Source organism: Loxodonta africana, chromosome 6 (assembly GCF_030014295.1).
Source record: "Loxodonta africana isolate mLoxAfr1 chromosome 6, mLoxAfr1.hap2, whole genome shotgun sequence".
NCBI classification, from domain to species: Eukaryota; Metazoa; Chordata; class Mammalia; order Proboscidea; family Elephantidae; genus Loxodonta; species Loxodonta africana.
In genome coordinates this window covers 43,016,069-43,041,459 of record NC_087347.1, presented here as the reverse complement: position 1 = coordinate 43,041,459, position 25,391 = coordinate 43,016,069, and the positions used below count along the sequence as shown (strand labels likewise).

The 25,391-nt window shown below is 35.4% G+C and overlaps 1 protein-coding gene across 14 annotated transcripts in view; it reads left to right on the top strand.

Moving 5' to 3' along the window:
• The window catches only part of NBEAL1 (neurobeachin like 1), a 187,033-nt gene that overhangs the window by 115,424 nt on the left and 46,218 nt on the right, over nucleotides 1-25,391 (top strand). For all 14 annotated transcript variants that reach the window (XR_010322244.1, XM_064286790.1, XM_023542231.2 and 11 more), the window contains 10 exons: nucleotides 39-214; nucleotides 1,054-1,207; nucleotides 1,495-1,623; nucleotides 3,773-4,078; nucleotides 4,170-4,319; nucleotides 9,516-9,673; nucleotides 12,277-12,401; nucleotides 16,140-16,266; nucleotides 22,197-22,345; nucleotides 22,971-23,104. Coding sequence is in view for 13 of the 14 variants with exons in the window: in XM_064286790.1 (XP_064142860.1) it covers nucleotides 39-214; nucleotides 1,054-1,207; nucleotides 1,495-1,623; nucleotides 3,773-4,078; nucleotides 4,170-4,319; nucleotides 9,516-9,673; nucleotides 12,277-12,401; nucleotides 16,140-16,266; nucleotides 22,197-22,345; nucleotides 22,971-23,104 (1,608 nt within the window). In the remaining variant the exon portion in view is untranslated. The remainder of the gene's footprint in view (nucleotides 1-38; nucleotides 215-1,053; nucleotides 1,208-1,494; nucleotides 1,624-3,772; nucleotides 4,079-4,169; nucleotides 4,320-9,515; nucleotides 9,674-12,276; nucleotides 12,402-16,139; nucleotides 16,267-22,196; nucleotides 22,346-22,970; nucleotides 23,105-25,391) is intronic.

Sequence of the window (25,391 nt, the reverse complement as noted above, 5' to 3'; positions counted from 1 at the left end):
CCTTCTAGTAATTCGGTATTACTTTATCTTTTTTATAGAGGTGTGAGGAGGAGCTTCTTCAATTACTGACAGATATTTTAAATTATATAATGTGCAAGGGACTTGAAAAGTCTGATGATGATACTTGGATTGAACGGGGACAAGTGTTTTCTGCACTAACTAAACCAGGAATATCCAGTGAGCTACTTCGACCTTCAGATGAAATAAAACTAATGTAAGCATTCAGTTGGTGATGATTTGTCTCCTTCCTTTTGTAATAGGCAGGAGCCTAAAATAATAAGTTACTGAAAATTTATTTTTTCAGTATCTTCTGTGTCTTTCAGTATCTTCTGTGGCTGCGAAGAGAGAAAAGGAGAAACTGTGCTAAGCCCCTTTTCCTGTCTTTTACCTTTCTATTGGGATCTAGAGAGCAATCCAAAGCTAACTCCAGTGTGAGGGGATTTAAATCTTAAATTAATTTGGGTTATAAGTAATGACAGGTTACTTGTTCAAATTGTCTTCTGTGTTATCTGAGAACTTGATGCACTGTGTTCTAGAGGTTTGTCCAAATTTGAGTGTTTCCATGCTAAGGGTAGGGAGTAGTGTTTTGATGAAATTACTTCTTTAAAGCATTTAGGGTTCCTTGAAGATGATAGGACTCTGTAACAATAGCACAGCAGGGAAGAATTACCTCTTTGTTTTTCCACTTGGCTAAACTCCACAAGGCATAATAAGGCTTTCTTCTCTAGCCTTTCCAGTTTTCAGCTTTAAAGAAATTAAATATCTCATATAGACTAGAATATGGATTATTTTCATAGCCTTTTTATAGTAAAAGAAGTATACCTTTTACTTTGACCTTTATAATATTAGGTGTAAAAAAGGTAGATACTCCAGAGATTAAAAAGGTGCTCCACTGTTACTAAGTTCCATCCACACTGTCTTGGTGATACCTCCCAGAGATAGTGTAACTTGGGAAATTCAGTTCTATTAATAAGTAACATTTTGTTTGTTTTCTATGTCCTACTGTTTGTCAAAGTTTATAATGATTTAATGAAGACTTTGTTTTATACCTAGTTTGCTGCAGAAGATGTTAGAATGGGCAGTCACAGAAAACAGAGAAGCAAAAACTAACCCAGGAACTGCTGAAAATGCCTTCCGACTCATGCTGATCATACAGGACTTTCTGCAGTCAGAGGGACTAGTTAATTCAAACATGTGGACTGAAAAGGTACAGCAATGTCCCTTTAAAATTATATTTTTGGTAGTCCAGGACTTTAGTCAAAGTAAGAAATTTTGCATCCCTCTTTTTTTTAGAACATTAATATTCAATAAACATAAAAAGATGTGAGAAATAATCAGATTTTGTTACTTATTTATAGAATGATTCCTTTGGACTTTGCCAACTGAACTTTGAGCTAGTTTTTAAGTATTTATGATTTGTATTAGTGTTGGGAAAAACTCATCAGTAGATTAAAAAACTGATGTTTTAATTTCTTAATTTTTTCTTTGTGGTAGCTTTTAGAGGATATAATGCTGCTCTTCGACTGTCTGTCAGTCTGGTATGCTGAAAGTCCTGAATGGGTAAAACTCTCTCAAATTCAGATCCAGTTGCTTCTAGGATTCATTGGAAAGGGTAATTTGCAGGTTTGTCAGTTGTTTTGCATTATTTTCTATACTTACACACAGCATAGGTATTATTCATTTGATAACTAGATGATAATGCCTTTTCAGTATTTTAATTTTTTCATTAGTTCCAAAAGTGTCCATGATTTCACTTTCTTTTCAGTTTTGTGAGATTAGAAAGGAGCTGAAGAGACATCTAATTAATTATTTCTCCTTGATATTTATGACTCAGTATAATTTTAAGGTTTGTGTTTAAAGGGTTTATACACAGCCTACATTAGAAAGCATTTCTCATTATCTATTTTATTATCTATATCTGCAACCTGCTTAGGCTGTTTATATCTGTGCAGTTTAGAGCTTGTGCTTCTAGGAAAATTATTTTTTAACTTGTTCACATTCATAATCATATTCATGGACTAAATTGGGGGGTTTGGGGAAAGTCTGAAGGGGCGAAGAAACTTCGCTTTCCAGAAGAGGAGTTAAAATTTTGAGCCATCTTAGGCATTGTTTCGTGTTACGTATTCTGGTTCATCAAGATTTGCTTGGAAAAGACTGTCTGAGGTCTAATCTTGTTGGTGTGGCCTGCAAAGACCTGTGTGTACAGCTCAGACCAGCACTGTCCTGAACTTGTGGCATAAGCACATTCTAGAAGTGATGGCAGATTCTAATATTTTCTTCTTCTGTCTCTCACTTTTCTTTATTTTGGAAGAAATATGATCCAAAAGGGAGAAGGAGACACAATGGATTGCTTGTCCTGCTTTGGCTATAAGACTTGGATCTTTTCTACCTTAGACAAAATGAGTCCCCTTTATGACCTAATTTACCTCCCTACACTGTGCTTAAGGCTAAAGCTTAATAGTAATATAGAGCATTCCTTTGCCTGGCTTTGTGCCCTGAATAGGTATTTTCTTGGGAACCTTAAGAGTGGTTAGGTTTCTAATCAAGTTCTCAGTCTCCTATGTACCTGTCCTTTATGTATCAGAATGCTTTTGGTTCCAAGTAACAGAAACCAATGCAAGCTGACTTAGTTGAGGAGATTTATTGGCTCATATAATTGAAAATCTCATAGTTAAAATGATTTTAAGAAATGATTTAGTCAGGGCTCTGGCTCCATTTATTTGCTGTTCTCACAACACTATTCTTGATCATGTGTCAACCTTCTTGATCTGGCTTCCCTGATGGCCACAAAATGGCTGCCAGCAGCAATTGGGGCTACATTCTTTCTTATTCATATCCAGGGAAAAGCACATGCTTCTTCCTGTAGTCATTGTTGGTAGATGATTCTCCACGGGTCTCTCATGTTTCTACATATTTGCAAACGAAGCACAAGCTGGCTTTGTTACAAACTTCTTTTCGAAGATTGTATAGTGAACAACTTTGGGAGATAGAGATAGTGTCTTCCTCCAGTGCAAAGGGCAGACTTACTGATCATTATAATAAAGATGATGTCTCTCTCTAAGGCAAAGGTCGGGCAAGCTTCCTGCACAGTATAAAAGGTTTGAGGTCCCTGTGCCCAGGCTTCCTCTCTTGTAATGCAACCACTACATGTGCAGCATCGTCTAGTCCTGTTCATCTCTCCCTGTGGGAATCGTAGTTTGGGGAGCCAGCGCAAATGTTGGTATTGTGACTACTGCTATTGCTGAGGCTCTTTGTCTCTGACCCAGGAGTTTCATATCTTCTGCCAGCATCCATGACACTGTGACAGGCTAACTTGTTAACTTGGAGGTAAAGTAACCTCTGAAACCCTTTGCAGTTCTTGGCAGTTATTATATAAAAGTTCTGAGGTTGCACTGATAGGGCCACCCCTGAATGAATCTCTGTGACAAAGGCAGTGACATGAGTTGACTGATATGAGATGAGTTACCTGAACCGGACACTGGCAAGGGCTTGGATATTCTGTTTAGCTTATATATTTTTTTAAACCTATTGTTGGAGCTAGAGATGGGGTCATTCCCCATCCCTTGCAAACTATAAAGAGGAGTGGAAAGGATGGGTTGATAAACTACCCACCACAACTTTTCTGTGTATTTCAAATTAATAAATATGGGTTAAGTTTTAATAAAAAAAAAAAAAAAATGAAGAGAAGCTAGATAGAACTTTTGCTATCATTAAATGTCTGCTCTTTTTTCTTCGATCTGTTTTTTCTTACCTACACTATTTTTTCCTCCAGGTTTGTGCAATGGCATCAGCAAAGCTAAATACACTCCTTCAGACCAAAGTGATTGAAAATCAGAATGAGGCATGTTATATTTTAGGGAAGCTGGAAAATGTTCTAAGTCAGTCAATCAAGGAACAAACTGAAATCTACTCATTTCTGATTCCTGTTTTTCGTACCCTGGTTTCCAAAATTTATGAGCTTCTATTCATGAACTTGCATCTGCCTTCTTTACCTCTTACCAGTGGTAGCTCCTCATTTTTTGAAGATTTTCAAGAATATTGTAGTTCAAATGAATGGCAAGCTTACATAGAAAAATATGTAAGTTTTACCCTTTTTGATCGAGATTTTTTTTTACTAAATTATTACTTTTGTAGAAGTATATGTTAAATGTTTTTTTTTTTTTAATCAGATTGTACCTTATATGAAGCAGTATGAAATCCATACGTTTAATGATGCTCATGAGAACATGGCACTTTATTGGAAAGATTGTTATGAAGCCTTAATGGTGAATATGCATAAACGAGATCGTGAAGGAGGAGAAAGCAAACTGAAATTTCAGGTAAAAATTGTTAAATGTTTTTAGTATCATGGTTATTCATGTTGCTTACAAGCATTTGATATTCCAATGAGAAGTAATACCAAGTTGAAATTTGAAAACAAATAGTATTTTCTATTGTTTGCCTGAAAATTATGTCAAAATTGAATGAAGAAACAACTGATTAGTAATGGCTAAAATAAATTAATGGCAAAATGTTCTATAATGGTGACTATGTAAAAAGTATTGAGCTGATAGTACGTTAGTAGATATCTCTAAGGAGGGTGGATATATATCAGTGGGTTAAAGGGAAAATTTATAGTACTAAATGCTCATATTGGAAATTTAAGCTTTGACCTTAAGCTAGGAAAAGAAAAGTGCTCTAAACCCATAGCAAACAGGAATTAATAAAGAGCAGAAATCAGCGATATTGAAAACAGCAAAACAGTAGAGAAAAATCAATGAAACCAAAATCTGTTTCTTCAAAAAATATCAATAAAATTGATAGACTTCTAGCCAGGTTGACAAAGCAAAACAAGTAAAAAATTACCAATACCAGGAATGAAAGAGGGATACCACCACTGACCCCGCAGACATCAAAATGATAATAAGAGAATAAAGCAAATGAACAAATATTTAAATTTGACGACTTAATTGAAATGGACCAGTTTATTGAAAGACATAAATTTCCAAAACAAATTCAAGAATAGGCAGACAACTTGAATAAAAAACCAAAACCAAACCTGTTGCCGTCGAGTGAATTCCGACTTATAGCGACCCTATAGGGCAGAGTAGAACTGCCCCATACGGTTTCCAGGGAGCTCCTGATGGAATCGAACTGCTGACGTTTTGGTTAGCAACTGTAGCTCTTAACTGCTATCGAGTCATACCAACCCTGCAGGACAGAGTAGAACTGCCCCATAGGGTTTCCAAGGCTGTAAATCTTTACAGAAGCAGATTGGCGCGTCTTTTTCCTCCACATGGCCTGGTGGATTCAAACCATTGACCTTTCGGTTTGGAGCCAAGCACTTAACCACTGTGCCACTGGGGTTCCTTTGTATAGTCCTACATCTGTTAAATTGAATTTGTAATTAAAAACCTTCCATAAAGGAAGACTCTTAAGCCCAAACAGTTTCAGTGGCAAATTCTATAGACATTTAATGAAGAAATTACACCAGTTCCTTACAGTCTCTTCAGAAAATAGGGAAGGCATGAACACTTCCCAGCTTATTTTATTTCCCATATTACACTCATACCAAAACCATACAAAGACAGTACAAAAAAAAATAGAGACCAGTATTCTTCTGGAACACGGGTGCAAACCAAATCCAGCAATATATCAAAAAATAATCCGCTGTAACCAAAGTTTCCCTTGGCGATGCAAGGCTAGTTAAAAAAATCAGTCAATATAATGGACCACATTAGTAGACTTATCATAAAAAATTACAAGATCACATTGATAGATGCCAAAAAAGCATTTGACAAGAGTCAACATCCATTCATGAAAGTTCTCAGCATGCTAGGACATCTACAAAAATCCTACAGCTAGCTTCATATTGAATAATGAAAACTGAATGCTTTCTCCCTAAGATCAGGAGCTAGGCAAGGATATCCATTCTCACTGCTTCAAGTCAGTATTGTACTGTGAGACCTAGCAAATGCAATAACAATACAAAAAGAAATAAAAGACATTCACATTGGAAAGGAAGAAATAAAACTGTCCCTGTTTGTAGACATGATTAACCACGTTGAAAATCCTAAGGAATCTACAAAGAAACTCATAGAACTAATAAGTGAGTTTAGGAAGGTTGCAGGACACAAGAGCAATATACAACATTTGATCATATTTTTATACACTAGCAATGAATAATAGGAAACTGAAATTTTAAGAGAAATATTATTTAAAATAGCTCTAAAAAGAATGAAATACTTAGGTATCAATCTAACAAAATATATATAGGAGCTGTGTGCTAAAAACTACGAAACACTGATGAAATAAAGAAGATATAAATAAGTGGAGAGATACTATTCATGGATTGGAAGACTCAGTAGACACTGTTCATGTTTGGAAGCCTCAATACTCTTGAGTCATTTTAAGATGTCAGTTCTTCCCAAATTAATCTAAAGATCTAATGCAATCCCAATCAGAGCCATAGGAGGATTATTTGTACATATAGACAAGTTGATTCTAAAATTTATGTGGAAAGACAGAGGAGCGAAAACAATTTTGGAAAAGAAAAAATTGGAGGATTTAGACTACACAATTTTAAGATGTACTATAAAGCTACACTTGTCAAAACAGTGTGATGTTGGCAAAAGAATATACATATAGACCAATGGAATAGAATGCAAAATTCAGAAATAGAGACACACAAATATGGTTAAGTGATATTTGACAAAGGTGCAACAATAATTCAAAGAAGAATGGACAATATTTTTCACAAATTGTGCTGAAACAATTGGATATCCATGTACTTTTAGAAAAAAAGAACCTTGGCTTACACTTCACACTGTATATAAGAATTAAAATGGGTCATAGACTTAAATTATGAGGACTTGGTGGCACAGTGGTTAAGAGTTCAGCTGCTAACCAAAAGGTCAGCAGTTTGAGGCCACCAGCCACTCCTTGGAAACCCTATGGGGCAGTTCTGCTCTGTCCTATAGAGTTGCAGTCAACTCAATGGCAATGAGTTTGGTGTTTTTTTTTTTTTTTTTTTCGGTTTAGATTTAAATTAGCCTTAAAAGTAAAATGTAAAACTATAAATCTTCTTGAAGAAATCGTAGGATGAAAATCTTCATGCCATTGTTGGACAAAGTTTTTATGCCATTGGTTAGACAAAGTTCTTAGACACCAAAAACATGACCCATAAAAGAAAACGTGGATAAGTTGGACTTCATCATAATCAAAAACTTTTTGTCTTTGAGCAGGACAGTGTTAAAGAATAGACAAGCCATGGGCTGGAGAAAATATTTGCAGATCACATATCAGACAATGAACGTGTGTCCAAAATATATAAAGAACTGTCAAAACTCCACAATAAGAAAACAAACACCCCAATTTAAAAAAATGGAAAATACAAATTTAAAATGAGAATGAGATTTTATTATATACCTGTTAGAATGACTAAAATAAAAAATACTGATAACATCACATGTGAAACCTATACAACTCACTTTTTCAAGGATAATTATGTAAGTTAAAAGAAAATGGAATGACTCATTGATACTCATATATTAGGAACTATATGTACATATTCATTCATTCACTCATTTTTTTTGTGTCAATCAAATATATATTGTGGAAGAGTGTTTTGGAGGAGGGGTTGTGTATCGAGGGATCCACAAATACTAAGGAATTCTTGTTGGATAAAGTTATGTAACATCTATGATTTAACCACTATTATATTTTAGTATATATCTTTCGTGTATCTTTATGTATATTAAAAAAAACCCAATAGGACAATTTCATTCGCTACTTACTTTCTTAACTTAAGCTGTATTGTGAACATTTTCCCATTTTTTATTATATGGCTGCATAGTATTCCATCTTATTATTTAAATTTATTTTCCATTGTTGGATCTGATTTGCCAGTTTTTCTTTTATTATAAATAGTATTGAACATCTTTATAGTCATATGCTTATCCAGGATGAATTTCCTAGGATAAATGGAATTACTGATAAGTAACACTTACGGTAAATACTGTTATATCATTAAAGAAGTTCTACCAATTTATATTCCCAACAACACTTTCTCCATAACTTCACTGTTAACCATTATTTAAAAAACCTAATGTAAGGATATTCTTATATGCTTGAACTTTAAAAGTGTCGAATTGATATTAAAGTATCATGGAGATGTCTTGACTGCCTCCGTTTTCTCAGCAATGATCTGTTTTAAATATTTGATAACACTTGTCCCAAATAATTTATTTCCTACAAGTCCAGTAATAATTATAACAACTATAATAATAATGGCTACTGTTTATTGAGAGCATACTATTTTCTGGACTAAGCCCTTATGATGACAATTATTGTGAACCTCATTTTACAAATGAACATGCCGAACCTCCAGAAAGTTAAGTAGCTAAAATTCATATCCAGCTGTAACTACACACTGCTGTACTGTCTTTCAAAAGTTGTTTCATCTATGTCTTTGTTTTTTCTGTTGCAATTCACTGTTGATTTGTTTGAAAGAAATTAATGCTGTCCTTTTTAGTTCCTAATATATGAATATCAATGAGTTAAATTGCTGGTCTCACCACTTGTCTTTTTGAAAGCTGTAACTTTAATTTCAGAGCTTGAAGTTTTATCTTGGCAGAAACTAGTACCAGAATCTATTTTATCCTTAAAATTGGAATAAGATCAGTATGTGACTTGATTTGCTAGCTGGGATGCCATTCAGGTAGTGTCTAAGTGATGAAATTTTCATTGTGGGAGATTTGCCCATATAGATTTCTTTTGTCTCTGGCATTGTTTTTAGAACTATCACTAGCAGTGTGGAATGTGGTTATACCTCCTTCTACTTCCTTTAAACTTGAACTTCATTCCAGATGCGTCATAAACCAAAAGATCCCAAACGAAAATTATTTCATTTGACAAAAAAACCTAGTGCCGTCGAGTCGATTCTGGCTCATAGCAACCCTATAGGACAGAGTAGGACTGCCCCATAGAGTTTCCAGGGAGCACCTGGCGGATTCGAACTGCCAACCCTTTAGTTAGCAGCCGTAGCACTTAACCACTGCGCCACCAGGGTTTCATTTGACAGTAGGAGTTAATTCTAAGTTTAAAAATCCTGTGTTGAGGCACCTTCAGGTTTTGAGTTCTTCACATATTTATTGTTGGTTAAGTATTTTTCTAACATATATATGTATATATGTGTGTGTGTGTATGTGTGTATCCCAGAGTCCTAGTGGTACAGTGGTTAAGAGCTTGGCTGCCAACCAAAAGGTCAGCAGTTCAAATCCACCAGGCACTCCTTGGAAACGCCATGGAGCAGTTCTACTCTGTCCTATAGGGTTGCTCTACACACACACACACACACACACAGATATATGATAGCTGGAATAATATACTTTATCAAAGAAAATTATTCTAATGGAACAAGAAAAACCTATTGATGACCAAATTTCTCGTGTTTTATTGGGTCAGCTTTTCAAAGTTAAGGCATTAAAACTTTATATATGAGATTCAGTGCTATTATTTATTGCTGTTTCTTTCAGGAGTCATTTGTGGAGCCATTTAATCGAAAAGCACGCCAAGAGAACTTGAGGTATAATAATATGCTTAAACAACTTAGCAGCCAACAGTTAGCCACTCTGAGACGCTGGAAGGCAATACAGCTCTATCTTACATGTGAGAGGGGACCTTGGGCTGAAAGGTAGGAGTCTATAATTTATTAATTACCTTTTTTATTTAGAATTCTGATCTAGAACTTTTTGAGCCAATGGCTCCTTTACTCTAATTTTTCTTTATGAAAGAATGGTTTTAATTAATGCTGCTTTCTTTTTGTGAATTATAGGACTGGGATGTTTAGAGGTTTGTGTGTATATGTTTTCATCATGCAGTTATATCCATTTCCTTTATTCTGTGGTAGGCAGTTTATTGAAATTTAGACTCTAACTTTTGAACCACTTTTTTCCTGCCATCCTGATACCACCACTTTGAGCTAGTACTAGTGATACTATTTGTTTTAATATCTTACAGTTTACTTAATTCATCCTAAGGTCACTTATGTTTTGCTGAATTATCTTTTTTAAAAAAACAATTGTGGTAAAATGCACATAACATGAACTTTTTCATTTTAAACCATTTTAAGGTGCATAATTCAGTGGCATTAAGTACCTTCACTTCAAACTAAATAGTTGTGCAATCATCACCACTCTCTAGCTCCAGAACTTTTTTATCACCTCAAAAGGAAGCTCCATATGCATTCAGTAGTCACCGCAGACCCCTCTCCCCCAGCCCTTGGCAATTACTGATCTGCTTTCTGTCTGTATGCATTTGTCTGTTCTGGATATTGCATATAAAATCCAATCACATGCTATGTGGCCTTTTGTGTCTGACTTCCTACACAGCATAATGGTTTCAAGGTTCATCATTTTTTTTTGACTGAGTAATAAATATTGCATTGTATAGATATATATATACCACATTTTATTTTTATTTATTTATTATCCAGTGTCATTTTTATTTTATATACAAAATATACACTTAAGTTTTTTTTTTTTAAATTGTGCTTTAGGTGAAAGTTTACAGAGCAAATTAGTTTCTCATTAAACAGTTAATATACAAATTGTTTTCTGACATTGGTTGCCAACCGTGTGATGTGTCAACAGTCTACCCTTCTCCACCCAGGCTCCCTGTTTCCATTCATTCAGCTTTCCTGTCCCTTCCTGCCTTCTCATCTTTGCTTTTGGGCTGGTGTGCCCATTAGTCTCATATACATGATTAAACTACACAGCACGTTCTTCATATGTGTTATTGTTGGCTCTTTAGACCTGTCTAATCTTTGGCTGAAGGGTGAACCTCAGGAGTGACTTCAGTACTAAGTTAAAAGGGCATCTGGGGGGCCAACACCACACTTTATATATCCATTCATCAGTTAATGAATGTTTGGTTTGTTTCCATCTTTTGGCTATTGTGAATGGTGGTGCTGTCAACATTTGTGTGTAAGTGTTTAATCACCTGTTTTTAATTCTTTGGGTATATGCCTGGGAATGGAATTGCTGGGTCGTATGGTAATTCTTTGTTTTAACTTGGTATCTCATTGGGGTTTCGATTTGCATTTCCCTAATAGCTAATGATTTTTAGCACTTTTTCATATGCTTTTTGAGCCATTTGTATAAGGCAGTTCCTGGGTTATGAACTTCTGGTTTACATACAACCTGTAGTTATGAACCAACCTCTGTAAAGCTGATTACATTAAAAATTTGAGGTACATACAATTGTTTTTAATACCACAGGGCGCTACTTTTTGATGCACATCAAAACGTTATTATTACTGTATTATTATGTTAAAGATGTTTTAGTGTATCTGGAAGTGTTTCTTTCCTTTTTTTATGCATAGAAAGGTACACTATATACTAAGATAAACATTTGACCAACGGAAGTTAGATACGAACTGTACCTAACTGTTCCGCCTTATGTACAGATTCGACTTAAAGAAAGGCTTAGGAACGAACCTGGTCATCATCTGGGGCCTGTGTACATCTTCTTTGGAGAAATGTCTATTCAAGTCCTTGGCCCATTTTTTAATTGGGCTTTTGTTTTTTTTTTTGGTTGTTGAATTATAGGAGTTCTTGTATATTCTGGATAGTGGACCCTTTTCAGATATGTAATTTGCAAATGTATTCTCCCATTTTGTAGGTTGTCTTTTTACTTTCTTGATAGTGTCTTTTGAGTCACAAAAGTTTTTAATTTTGATGAAGTTTATCAATTTTTTCTATTGTTGCTGTACTTTTTTTTTGGTGTCATGAAGACTTATGTTTTCTTCTAAGATTTTTACAGTATTAGCTCTTATACTTAGGTTTTTGATCCATTTGGAATTATGTTATCTTTATGTGTAGTAAATATTATTGTTTTATTTTGAAAACTGTATTTGGAAATATAAGCTTATTGATATAACTAGTTAAGAATTTACACTTATTGGTGTAGGAGTAATAAGGTATCAAGCTATAAATCTGAGATCCAGGTCCAGATCTTATTTCTGCTACCTATAAAACACGTGACATCTTGGGCAAATAATTTAACTTTCTTAACTTCAGATTTCTTATCTATAAACTGCAGCCGTACATACTCACTTTGGTTTTTCTCTCATGGTTGTTTGGTTCAAATCGAGGTAATGAATGTGATAGTTTTTTTTTTATAAAATGGTGCTAAACAAATATAAGGTACCTAGTACTTTTTACGTTATGTCAGTCAATCAGTGCTTTCTAACTTTAAGCTAAATAGTTTTAATTGTTTACTTATGAATATTCATAGGAAACAGAATCCAATTCACTGGAAACTAGCTAATGTAGAAAATTATTCCCGCATGAGACTTAAATTGGTGCCGAATTATAACTTCAAAACCCATGAGGAAGCTAGTGCCTTGAGAGATAATCTAGGTGAGTTCCAACGACTGATTAATTGTTGAACATTCTGAGGGTTGGTTATTGTTATTTTTATTAATTGTGTATGAAGGAAGGGTGACATTTTACAAATTACATTTAAATGGTTGTATACCCGGTGGCACAGTGGTTAAGTGCTCAGCTGCTAACCAAACAGTCAGCAGTTCAAACCCAACAGTCACTCCATGAGAGAAAGATGTGGCAGTCTGCTTGCATAAAGATAACAGCCTAGAAAACCCTATGTGGCAGTTCTACTCTTATCCTATAGGGTTCTTATGAGTCAGAATTGACTCGACGGTAATGGGTTATACTATAGACACCGTGGTACATTGTGTTCAATGATTAGGTTTTAGATGAAATAACTAGCAGTTTTTAAATCTTTCTTTTTAAAATTGCCATGTATATTGGCCAGTATAGCTGAAGCCATAAAATAAAAAGGGATATGATGCCTGCCATTTAGGGTCTTACATTCTAAAATAAATCAGAGAAAGCGATTTTCCTTAGCAAAAATACCAGCCCTGCCCGTGATACAAACAAATACATATATCTTATATAGGAACAGTCAGTTGTAGTCAGCTTCTCCTTACTGTGACTGTACATACCCTATGACAGTTATACTTTCTCCATTCCCTGTCCTTATCACTCAGAAGACATCTTTTGGGTGAATTACTTCAACCTAGTAGGTGTTTAAGGAGTCGTTTTTTTTTTTTTTTCTTGACTTTTACCAAGAAGTCACACCTCAGGAATTTCCCTCCTCCTCTCCTTTTAACCCCTTTCCGCAAGCATGCAAGCATAATTTTATATCCCTTTTTGGTCTTAGTCATTTAAAGCCTAGGAAAACAATGTCGTTTCTTTTTTTATTTATTTCTTTTCATGTCTCAGTTTTTCTTTTTACATATTTAAGAAAATTACCCCAGTTATAATGGCCACAATAAAACTGTACAGAAGAAAAATTCATGCATTTCAAAGTAAAATTGATAATAGAAAAAAAAAAAGTAGTGGCATCCGTCTTTAAAGCCTGTTAACATTCCCTTAAATATGCTTCAGAATTAACTGCAAAATGTTTTACCGTTTCCTTATTTCTATCTATATAAGTATTTTTATTAGCTACCAGAATTCATGGTGTTATTTTTTAAAATATATTTTTATTTTGGTTTGTTTCACCTACCCCAGTACTGCTTTGTAAGTATTTCAGTGCAAATGTACAGAATAGTGTTTATATTATAGGTTACAAGCTTTTAATCATTTTTTTGAATATTATTTTTGATATGAAATCCATTGTGAATTTCAAGCAAATGACTTGTAAATTGTCTTTGGAAACACAGCACTTGTAAATTAGGGATTCGGAATAGCCAAAAACAAAGTTATATGTATGTTCTTGAATGTATCATTAAAAATATTTGGTTGAACATTTTTTGTTTTGCACCACGCCTTTTCATTAGACATACTGTTTGCTAACTGCCAAGTGCAAAAATTTATTTTCAGTCTTCACACCGCTTCCATTGTCTATAAAGCATTTGAAGCTCCTTAAATATATATTTTTTTTCATATCTGCTGCTTAACTTCTTTACTTTTCTTATCAATTCTTAGTCTTGTTTTCTAGAACCTTTTCTTGTTCGGCTTTTAAATGACGGTGTTCCCAAATCCGTGCCCAAAGCTCTTGCTTTTTACCTTTGTTTCTGGTCTTCCTGGTAATCTCATGGCTTCACCACCTTGTATGTAGAAGTTTCCAGTGTGTATTCCTAGTATTAACCTGCCTTCTGAACTCTAGACCAAGGTTTCAAACTGTCTACTGGGATATAGTTGACTTTTCCATAGAGGCCTCCATATAACATGTATGAAACCAAATTCGTTATCATTTCCCATACTTTTTACTCTATATTTTGTTTCTACTGTATCTTGTTAACAGTGTCTCTATCTATTCGTTGCTCAAATTAGAAACGTTAGTGTTATCTATGAGTCTGTCCTCTTCTCTCTTAATCCTTTAAACATTACAGCTCTTCAGGCACAGTGTCCTGCTGATTTTACCTCTTATTGAATGTTTTTCCTTGTTTTCATTCCCTTTTTATTACCTTGGCTTCACTTGTGCTGTAATAGCTTCCCCATTGGCCTCCTCGTCTGCAGTCCGTCCCACCCTCAGTTCATTCATCAATCATCCATCAGATTTTCAATTTAATGTAGTTGTGTCATTCATTTACATAGTCAGTTGTTTGTATCAGATTATCTAGTCTTCTTTCTTGCCAGTTGTTCTTGAATTCTCGTGTACTTTACTTAATTAAATGTTTAACAGTAAAACTGTGTTTTAGTTAGACCAAATAAAAAACCATGTTCAGTAGAAGTAGTTACTTGTTCCAGGGAAAGTGTGTGCCAGTACTTTCCAGTGTAGAGGAAGTCTGATCGAGGCAAATTTATATGGAATAATTAAACTGTACATTAGGTTGATTCATTTCATATGTCTGAGCAGTGATACCATTTGAGGAGTTGAGGGAGAGGATGGAATGTAGCATTTAGACTTAGTTACTTTGTCATCTTTATACTGTTTGTTATTTAGTATGAACTATTTTTATTTTCCATAATTGAAATGTCTTTATTTATTTAAATATATAAGTATTCTCCATTCTACCTATAACTTATGTAAATTTATATTACTGTTCTTCTCATATCATTCATATAAATGAGGTGAATGTATAATAACTGCCATTTGTTTTATACTTAATGTGTGCCAAGTACTTCACGTATATTACCTTACATATTTATAATAATCCTGTGATGAATTCACCATTTCAAAGATCAGAAAAATAGATTGAGAGGGGTCATGTGGCTAATAAATGGCAGAACAGAATTTGAATATGGGTTTGCCACTTTACAGCCCAGGTTCATTTGTTACACCGTCTGGCATTTTACAAACTGTTTAGCTTATGTGTTGCGTGTGTGTGTGTGTGTGTATACGGAGCCCCCGTGGCACAGTGGTTAACCGCTCAGCTGCTAACTAAAACGTCAGCAGTTTGAACTCACCCAATTGTTTCTCAGGACAAAGATGTGACAGTCTGCTTCTGTTAAGACTTGCAGCCTTAGAAGTTACAGGGCAGTTCAACTGTATCCTATATAGAGTCACTATGAGTCAGAATCAACTCGATGGCAATGGGTTTGGTTTTCGGTTTTTATATGTATATATCAGAATTAATCTGTTAAACTTCATGTGCTCCAGAAAGGAACACCTCAGGTCTCGGTCTATGTATTATCTTCCAGTTGAAGATGATTTGTCGTGTTGCTCTTTAATAGTGTTTCTTTGTTAAAAAAAATGTATGGTAGAAATAAAAAAAAAAAAATTTATAGCTCTGTTATATTAATAAAATTGGAATAATTAATCTTTGCCTTAATTTTTGGCATTAGAATTTAAGATGATCAAAGAGAGCACTTCACCTATTGCGGAAAAACAAATAATACCATTATTAAAACTAGATACCATAGTTTAAAAACATTTATTCCTTTTACTACATGTATTGTAATTTTTTAAAAGTCACCATCAAGCATCATAAATTATTCTAAGTCATGTTTCAAAACTCTTCTATAGTAACTTATTTTACTTTTTTATCTTGGAAAAATTTCAAGGTAAGTACCTCTTTAATTTATAATACACATATTAGTTTTATGAAATAACATTAAGGAACATAGTAGGGCAATAATATAACTTTCTCTTACTCTGTGTTTAATAAATACTTTGTGTTTAAACAGGCATCCAGCACTCACAGCCTTCCAGTGATTCATTGCTTTTGGAAGTAGTGAAACAAGTAAAAGTTAGTGATATGGAGGAGGATAAATTAGACCTACCTGAAGATGACATAACAGCCAGAGTAAATATGTATGTATAAGTATTTGAAAGAATTTAAAATTATTTGTTCTGAGACATGAGGTTATGAAATCATGGGAGATACTTGCTTAAAATTCTAATACTCTGTATTTCCAAGGTTCAACAGTTAATGCTACATAAGCTGTTAGGAGTCTATCAGTATTAACTGAGATTATTGAGAAAGGCTTCTTGGAAGTGGGGTAACTTGGATTTGGACCTTGAAATTAGAAAATATTTTGAACTGAATGATAATGAAAAGACAATATACAAAATTGGTTTGGATGGAAATATACGGCATTAAATATGAACTCTTCAATAAGCAGAAGGAAGGAAATTATAAAGACAAAAGCAGGAGTTCATCAAAGAGAAAACCAAAAAACAGAAAGGTAAATGAAAAAAAAAAAAAGGTAGTTATTAAAAATCAATCAAACAAACAAAAAACATAAGCCCCTACTGAGACTGACCAGGAAAAAAGGACAATATAAATTACTCTTACCAACAGTGGCGGATTAATTAGTAAACAGGGTATGCATGGGCTTAATTGTGTTTACTTACTAATCTGTAGTACACAATTTCACATGAATTTCACATCACTGATGTGGTGAAAAACAGATGAAATTGTGTACTACAGCTCAGTAAGTAAGCATAAGTAAGCTTGTGTGAACCCAGCTTATTGGGTAATTTGTCCCTGATTACCAGGAACGAAAAGGAAATATCACTGCTAATGTTGAAATGATTATAAAGGAATACCAATGACAACTTTATGCCAATAAGTTTGACAACTTAAATGAAATTGACAAATTTTTTAACAAACACAAATTACCAATGCTTCCTCAAGAAGAAATAGTTAACTTGAGTAGCTTTATATCTGTCTTATTTATCTAGTGCTGCTATAGCAGAAATACCACAAGTGGATGGCTTTAACAAAGAAAAGTTTATTCTCTCACAGTCCAGTAGGCTAGAAGTCCAAATTTAGGGTGCCGGCTCCAGGGGAAGGTTTTCTGTCTCTGTCGGCTCTGGAGGAAGGTCGTTGTGATGCGTCAGTCTTCCCTTTGTCTGGGAGCATCTCAGCACAGGAACCTCAGGTCCAAAGGATGTGCTGTGCTCCCGGCACTGCTTTCTTGGTGGTACGAGGTCCCCAACTGTCTGCTTGCTTCCCTTTCCTTCTATCTCTTGTAAGATAAAAGGTGGTGCAGGCCACACTCCAGGGAAACCCCCTAAAGGGATGTGACCTTAGTAAGGGTGTACAGTCCCAGCCTAATCCTCTTTAACATAAAATTACAATCACAAAATGGAGGACAACCACACAATACTGGGAATCATGGCCCAGCCAAATTGATAAATTTTGGGGGGGATATAATTCAATCCATGACAATATCTATTTTTCACATTTTAATTTATGGTTTAAAAACTGCCTCTAAGTAAATATAAAATGGGTGTCTATTTCCTCATCTGTCCTTCGTGATATTATTGTCATAACTTTATACGTTATAAACCCAGTAAGAGCTTTATAGAAGGGAATCATAATAAATTTAATTCCAGATTTTTCATCAGAAACAGTAGAGTCCAAAAGACAGTAGGATGGCATAGTCAAAACGGTGAAGGAAAAAAACTGTCAACCAAGAATTTTATATCCAGCAAAACTATCCTTCAAAATGAAGTCAGTGGTGCTGGGACAACTGGATATCCACATGCTAAAGAATGAATTTGGACCCTGTTAAGGATTGAACTGTGCCCCTCAAAAACATGTATTTTAAATCCTAACTATGCCTAACTATGCAGTGGGTTCAGGTTAACTATGCCTGTGGTTATAATCCCATTTGGAGATGGGTTGTCTTTGTTATGTTAATACAGCAAGATTAGGTTAGGTTGTGTTTGAGTCAGTCTCTTACAAGTAATAAAAGTAGATTAAGGAAGCAGAGATGGGGGAAGATAGATGCCAATCCACATGGAGATCTCCAAGGAGCCAGGAAACAGAAACTGAAGAGATAAGGACCTTCCTACAGAGCCAACGAAGAGAGAAGGCCTTCCTCTAGAGCCAGCACCCTGAATTCGGACTTCTAGCTTCCTAAATTGTGAGCAAATAAATTGGTTTGTTAAAGCCATCCACTTGTGGTATTTCTGTTATAACAGCACTTGGTAACTAACACAGAACCCCACCTTACACCGTATATAAAATTTAACTCAAAATGGTTTAAAGGCCTAACTCTAAAAGCTAAAACTACAAAAATCTTAGAAGAACACCTGTGGCTAAATCTGCATGACTGTGGATTTGGTGATGGTTTCTTAGATATGATACCAAATGTGTACGGAAGAGAAATGCCAAGCCACATGTAGTTTACCCAGGGGCAGAAGCTCAAAAGAGACAAGAACTTTCCTCCACAGCCAACAGAGAGAGAAAGCCTTCCCTCTAGAGCCAGCACCTTGAGTCTGGACTTCTAACCACCTAAACTGTGAGAAAATAAATTTCTGTTTGTTAAAGCCACCCATTTATGGTATTTGTTATAGCAGTATTAGATAAGTAAAACAGACTTTGGTACCAGAATAATGGAGTGCTGCTCTAACAGATACCTAAAATGTGCAAGTGGTTTGAGAATTGGATAATAGTAGAGGCTGAAAGACTTTTGAGGTGCCAAATAGTAAAAGCCTACATTGCCTTGAAGAGACTGTTGGTACAATTATGAATGTCAAAGGCAATTCTGGTGAAGGGTCAGAAGAAAGTGAGGAGATTTATAGAGAAAGTTTCTGTTGTTCTAGAGAATACTTATAGTGCCAGCAACAGAGTGTGGCTAGAAATGTGGATGTTAAATGGACTTTTGGTGAGGCCCTAACTGAAAATGATGAACATGTGACTGGACATTGAAAGAAGGGTGATGCTTTTTACGCAGTGGTAAAGAATTTGTCTGAATTATGTTCAAATGTTTGATGGAAGGTAGAACTTGTAAGTGATCAACTTGGATATCTGGCTGAGGAGATTTCTAAGCAAGACCTTAAAGGGGCCGTATGATTTTTTCTTTGATGCTTATACTAAAATGTAGAGGGAAGAGACAGACTTAAAAATGAACTGTGCAAAATGAAAACAAAACTTAAAGATTTAGAAATTTCTGTTGTACAAACTAAGGACACACGCACTAGAATTTTCACCAAGAATGTGGCTGCACAAACTTTTGTTAAAGAGATTAAGCCTGTGACTGATGGATCTAACCAACTACCACAGAAGAAAACCCATCATCTTAGACTAAAGGGGACAGAGAAAGAATGAAAGGAGAGAATGCTGTCTGCCTCTTAGAATTCGACAGCCAGAAAACAGGACAAAGGAGCTACATTTGTTGTCCTCCATGAAAAGAAAACTGTCCCTGGAGTAGCTCAGAGATAAGCAGAACTGTTAAAAGGATCATGGCCAGCAGAAATGCCTCGGTTTCAAAGGGTGGGGCCATAGCCTCCAGGATTTCAAAGAGGGTGGCGCTGCCGTTTAGGTGTGCCAGGGGTATGGGGACGCTGCCCTCAGCAGAGGGGGTTAGGCTGCCAAGCGACAGAAGAATAGGGCCCGCTGAGCCTGAGGGGAAGGGTCACCACTCAGATGTACTAGGAGAATGGAGCTGCTCAAAGCCAAGGGAGCAGAGGTGCTGTCCCAGTGGGCTTGGAAGGTAAAGCTGAAGCCCAGGGCCAAGGGGCCTTCACCCAGAATCCAGAGAGCATGGTCAACACCCAGAGTCTGGAGGGCAGGGACATGGCCCAGGTGGTCTCAGAGAACATAGGATTATTTTCAAGCCTTGAGAGCTAATGTAAAAATTTCTGCTGGGTATTGGATTTGCTGGATACCTGTTATGCAAATTTCTCCCATTTGTAATGTCTGCCTTGTACCTGTTCCACTATTGTATTTTGGAAACAGCTTATAATCTAGATTTCACAGGTTCACAGATGAAGAGGAATTTTGCCCCAAGATAGGGTACTCCTCAAGTCTTACCCATAATTGATTTAGATGATTCAGAAGATGAGATTTTGGACTTAGAGTAGATTTAAGACTTTTGAGATGATGTGATGGGGTGAATGTGTTTTACATGTGGCAAGGATCTGAGTTTTGGAGGGCCAAAAGGTGAAGTGTTATGAGTTGAATTGTGTCCCCCCAAAATGTATGTTTTAAATTCTAACCTTTATGCCTGTAGTTTTCTGCTGACCCTGTACTTTACCAAAGAAGTTTTACAGGGTCAGTGGAAAAGAGGAAGACAGCCCCTCAACAACATAGATTGACACAGTGGCTGCAGCAATGGGCTCAAGCATTAAAACTATTGTGAGCATGGCACAGGACTGGGCAGTGTTTCATTCTGTAGTCCATAGGGTTGCTACGAGATGGAACTGACTCAGCGGCACCTAACAACAACAACAACAACAACAATATGCCTGTAGTTATAATCCCATTTGGAAATGGTGTTGTTTTTGTTATATTAATGAGGCAGGATTAGTGTAGAATCATTCTACTTGAATTTCATTCAAGAAATTGAAAATGAGTCAATTTCTTTTGAGATATAAAAGAGATTTAAAAAGTCAGCAGAGTAGAGATATGGCAAGCCACATGAAGATGGCCCAGCAGAAGCTCAAAAGAAACAAGGATCCTTTTTCAGAGCCAACAGAAAGAGAAAGCCTTCCCCTGGAGGTGGTACCCTGAATTTGGAATTTTGCCTCCTAAACTGTGAGAAGATAAAGTTGTTTGTTAAAGCCATGCATTTTTGGTATTGTGTTATAGCAGCACTAGATAACTAAGACAGCAGCCAAAGGGGGGAAAAATCAGAAAAATTATACTTCATCAAAATTAAAAATTTTGGTGCATCAAAAGACATCATCAAGAAAGTGAAAAGACAAACCAATCAGTGGGAGAAAATATTTGCAGGTCGTATATTTGATAAGGATCTACATCCAGAATTTATTTTTACAAAAACTCTAAAATTCAACAATGGAAAGACAGATAACCCAATTAAAAAAATGGGCAAAGACCCTGACTAGACATTATTCCAAAGAAGACATCAATAGACAAATAACCAAACCAATTGTCATCGAGTCTCTTCTGACTCCTAGCGACCTATAGGTCGGGATAAAACTGCCCCATAGGGTTTCCAAGCTGTAAATCTTTCTGGAAGCAGACTGTCACGTCTTTCTCCCGTGGATTGGCTGGTGGGTTCAAACTACTGACCTTTAGGTTAGCAGCCAAGCGATTAACCACTGTACCACCGTGGCTTCCTAAAAGGCTGATAAGCGTATAAAAAGATGTTCCACTTCCATTGTCAGGGGGATGCTATAATGGTTATGTACTAGTTTTAATTGCTCTTCAAATTTTTCTTTTACAGTTTAAGAATCATGATTCAACAAAAAACCAACCCATTGCTGTCGAGTCAATTCCGACTTACGGTGACACTGTAGGACAGAGTAGAACTGCCCCATAGAGTTTCCAGGGAGCTCCTGGTGGATTCGAACTGCCAACTTTTTGGTTGGCAGCTGTAGTTCTTAACCACTACGCCACCAGGGTTTCCAAGAATCATGATTAGTACTTTAATAATTATTTATACAGTGCCTTTAATAATACAGCCTTGTATTCACAGATTCAAGAATTTCCTGGGTTAAGCGAGGTCTCCCAAAATACAACTAAAATGGCATCACCAGTACTGCTTCATGTTTGACCTGTTCTCTGGCAGTACTACTAAAGTCTTGATTATATTTTATATTAATGGAGCATATACAATTAAAATGTATAGCCTATTATTTTTAATGAAACCAAACCATTGTGTAATAAAAAATATTTGACAATATGTATGTAATAGACTATTTTTTGTAGGTAATTCCTATTCTTTCTTGGGTAATTATTTTATAGGCGTGATATTTATTTGAATATGATATTCTTTCTATTTAAGCAGAATATGATATTGGACGTTTTTTTGTTTGTTTTACAGTGATGAGAAAGAAGAACAAGATCAAAAAGAAAAATTGGTGTTGACAGAAGACTGTGAACTCATTACAATAATTAATGTAATTCCTGGCAGATTAGAAATCACTACTCAACACATTTACTTCTATGATGGCAGCATTGAAAAAGAAGATGGTGAGTAGTTCTGGGAGAATAATTTCTGTTGTTTAATAATTAACTATCCAGTTTATCGATCATGAATGAGATGAAGGAAACAATAAGACAGAACTGTGAAATTGTAGTCTGTCATGTAAAAGGAGAAATGGAAACTAAGTATGGGGTTAAATTTATCATTCAACAATGTGTTGAAGGGAATGCTTTTATTTTTATTACTAATGTTCTTTAAAAGGTTTGGCCTAAGGGAATTGCTGTAAACCTAAGATATGAAATACAATTTTAATTTTATCATACCTTTGTATGCATACTTATTTCTGTAGGCATCTCATCTATTCCTTTATGTCTTAATGAAAAGATGATTAAATCAATGATACCAGCATAAAGAGAAAAGGAAAAATATTTCTAAGATATAATATTCAGAATTATTCTCTGTTCTCTTGGGAAGGCAGTAGAACAGCGACAGAATTTTTTTTAGTAGTTAAAAAACACAATTCAAAAGTCCAGTAGATTTAGCAAATAGCTTTTATGACATAGAAATTCTTTTTCTTTAAGTGCTGCTTTTGTCAGGAATTAGGAGATATTTTTTGCATAGCACAAGTAACTTTGTATGGCACCTCAATCACAAGATTGCTTCTGTTTTCAGGAGTAGGTTTTGATTTCAAGTGGCCTCACTCCCAAGTTCGAGAGATTCATCTGCGGCGTTACAATTTAAGGAGATCAGCCCTTGAGATTTTTCATGTTGACCAGTCCAACTACTTTCTCAATTTCAAAAAAGAGGTGTGTAAGACACTAACTTTTTGGAAGCCCTGAATTATTAGCCTGAAAGTCTTTCCCAGCTAGTGAACTCTAATGGAACTTTGGATTGTACTCTTTCATCAGGTCTAAATATTACATGAAAAAAAATATATACTTTGGGTCTTAGCATTATATGAATTTTTGCTGGGATTTGTTTATATTTGACTATTGAAAGGGTAGTTGTTGTCAGTTCTTATATACATGGGTAGATAAAGAAGTTGTAGCTTATTAGTGACAGCCAGTTGGGTGCCTTACAGTATCTGATTATGATATAACATGCAATATAGGATATGACTGGCTTTATGGAAATAGATTTGGTTCACATTCAACAATAATGAAACATCTGTTTCTTCTAAGAATACAATAAATGTTTGCATAAGAGCTTTTTTTTTTTTTATAAGAGCTTAATCTGAGGCCACATTACCTGGGTTCAAGTACCTGTTCTACTAGTTGTGTAACCTTGGGGCAAGTTACTTAGGAGCTTCCCTCACTTGAGGTCAGACTTCCATGATTGTCTGATGGCATTCCCCATCTTGCTTGGCTCTCTCCCCATTTTCTCTCGCTTATCTCCACTAATAAAGTACTTGCATGTTCATTCTGTCATGGCACTTAAGATTAACCCAGACAATGTTTCTGTTTATCTGTAAGACCTAGGTTCACTTAAGAAATGATTTGATTCAGAAATTTAAGAGTATTATTCTGTGTTTACAAAAAGATACCTCTTTACTATTAAAAATAAATTTCCCCCTTAGGAGAATACAAAGCATGACTTTTTTAGTGGTTAAGTGCTATGGCTGCTAACCAAAAGGTCGGCAGTTCGAATCTACCAGGTGCTCCTTGGAAACTCTATGGGGCAGTTATACTGTGTCCTATAGTGTCGCCATGAGTCGGAATTGACTTGATGGCAGTGGGTTTTTTGGGGTATGTCATGTAATTACCAAGTCTGTACCTGCTGAATACTGTATATTGTATAGCATTTTTTTAAAAAAAATATTGTGTTTTAGGTGAGAGTTTATATAACAAATTAGGTTCCCATTTAACAATGTTTTTACAAATTGATCCATGATATTTGTTACATTTTTCACAATGTGTCAACATTCTCATTTTTTTCATTCTGTTTGTTCTGTTCCCATTAATCCAGCTTCCCTGCCCCTCCATAGCTTCTCATCTTTGTTTTAGGGTAAATATTGACATTTAGTCTCATGTAGTTGATTATTTAAGAGAGCACAGTACTCACGGGTGATACTGTTTGTTTTATAAGCAAATCTGTTATTGGGATGAAAGGTGACCGCCAGGATTGGCTTCCGTTCTAAGTTCAAAGGATATTTTAGGGCTGTTAATCTCAGGTGTTCCTCTAGTCTCTACCATTCCAGTAAGTCTGGCCTTTTTTAGAAGTCTGAGTTTTGTTGTGTGTTTTTCTCCCTTTCTATCTGATTGTGTTCCTGGTCAGAACAGTTAGTAGTGATGGCTAGGCACCATCTAGTTCTCCTGGTCTTAGGCTAGATGAGCAGCCTATGGTTTTTGAGGCATGTTTGTATAAAGTACTTAATCTTAATAATAACCCTCAGATTAGTAATAGATAGGAATAATTCCATCATTCTTTTTTTCATAGATGAGGAAACTGAAGTTCAAAGGTGAATCTCATTACTTTACATTTATATGTTGTTGTTGGGTGCTGTCGAGTTGGTTCCAACTCATAGCGACCCTATTTGTACAACAGAATGAAACACTGCCCAGTCCTGCACCATCCTCACAATTTTTGCTGTGCTTGATCCCATTGTTGTAGCCACTGTGTCGTTTATATAATTCACAACACTATAAGGATAAAGATTATTATGTTTAATTTACAAATGAAACTCAGTATATTAATTGATTTGTCAATAGTAAATGATGTGACTAAATTTGTACTAGACTTGAACAGTTTTCTGATACAAAGTCTAATGATTATATACTATAACTTTCTCAAAAAATACGTGGCTTGACTCCACCAAGTCTAGTAGTTAAGTTAAAATCATAATCCACCATTTATGTGAAATGTCCAGAATATGCAAATGCAGAGAGACAGAAAGTACATTAATGGTTGCCAAGGGATAGGAGGGAGGGGGAGTTGGCAAGTGACTGCTAATGTGTGTGAGGTTTCTTTTTCGGATAATGGAAGCGTTCTAAAATTGTGGTGATAGTTGTATAACTATGTGAATATACTAAAAGCTATTGGATTGTATATTTTAAAAGGGTGAATTTTATGGTATGTGAATTATATCTCAATAAA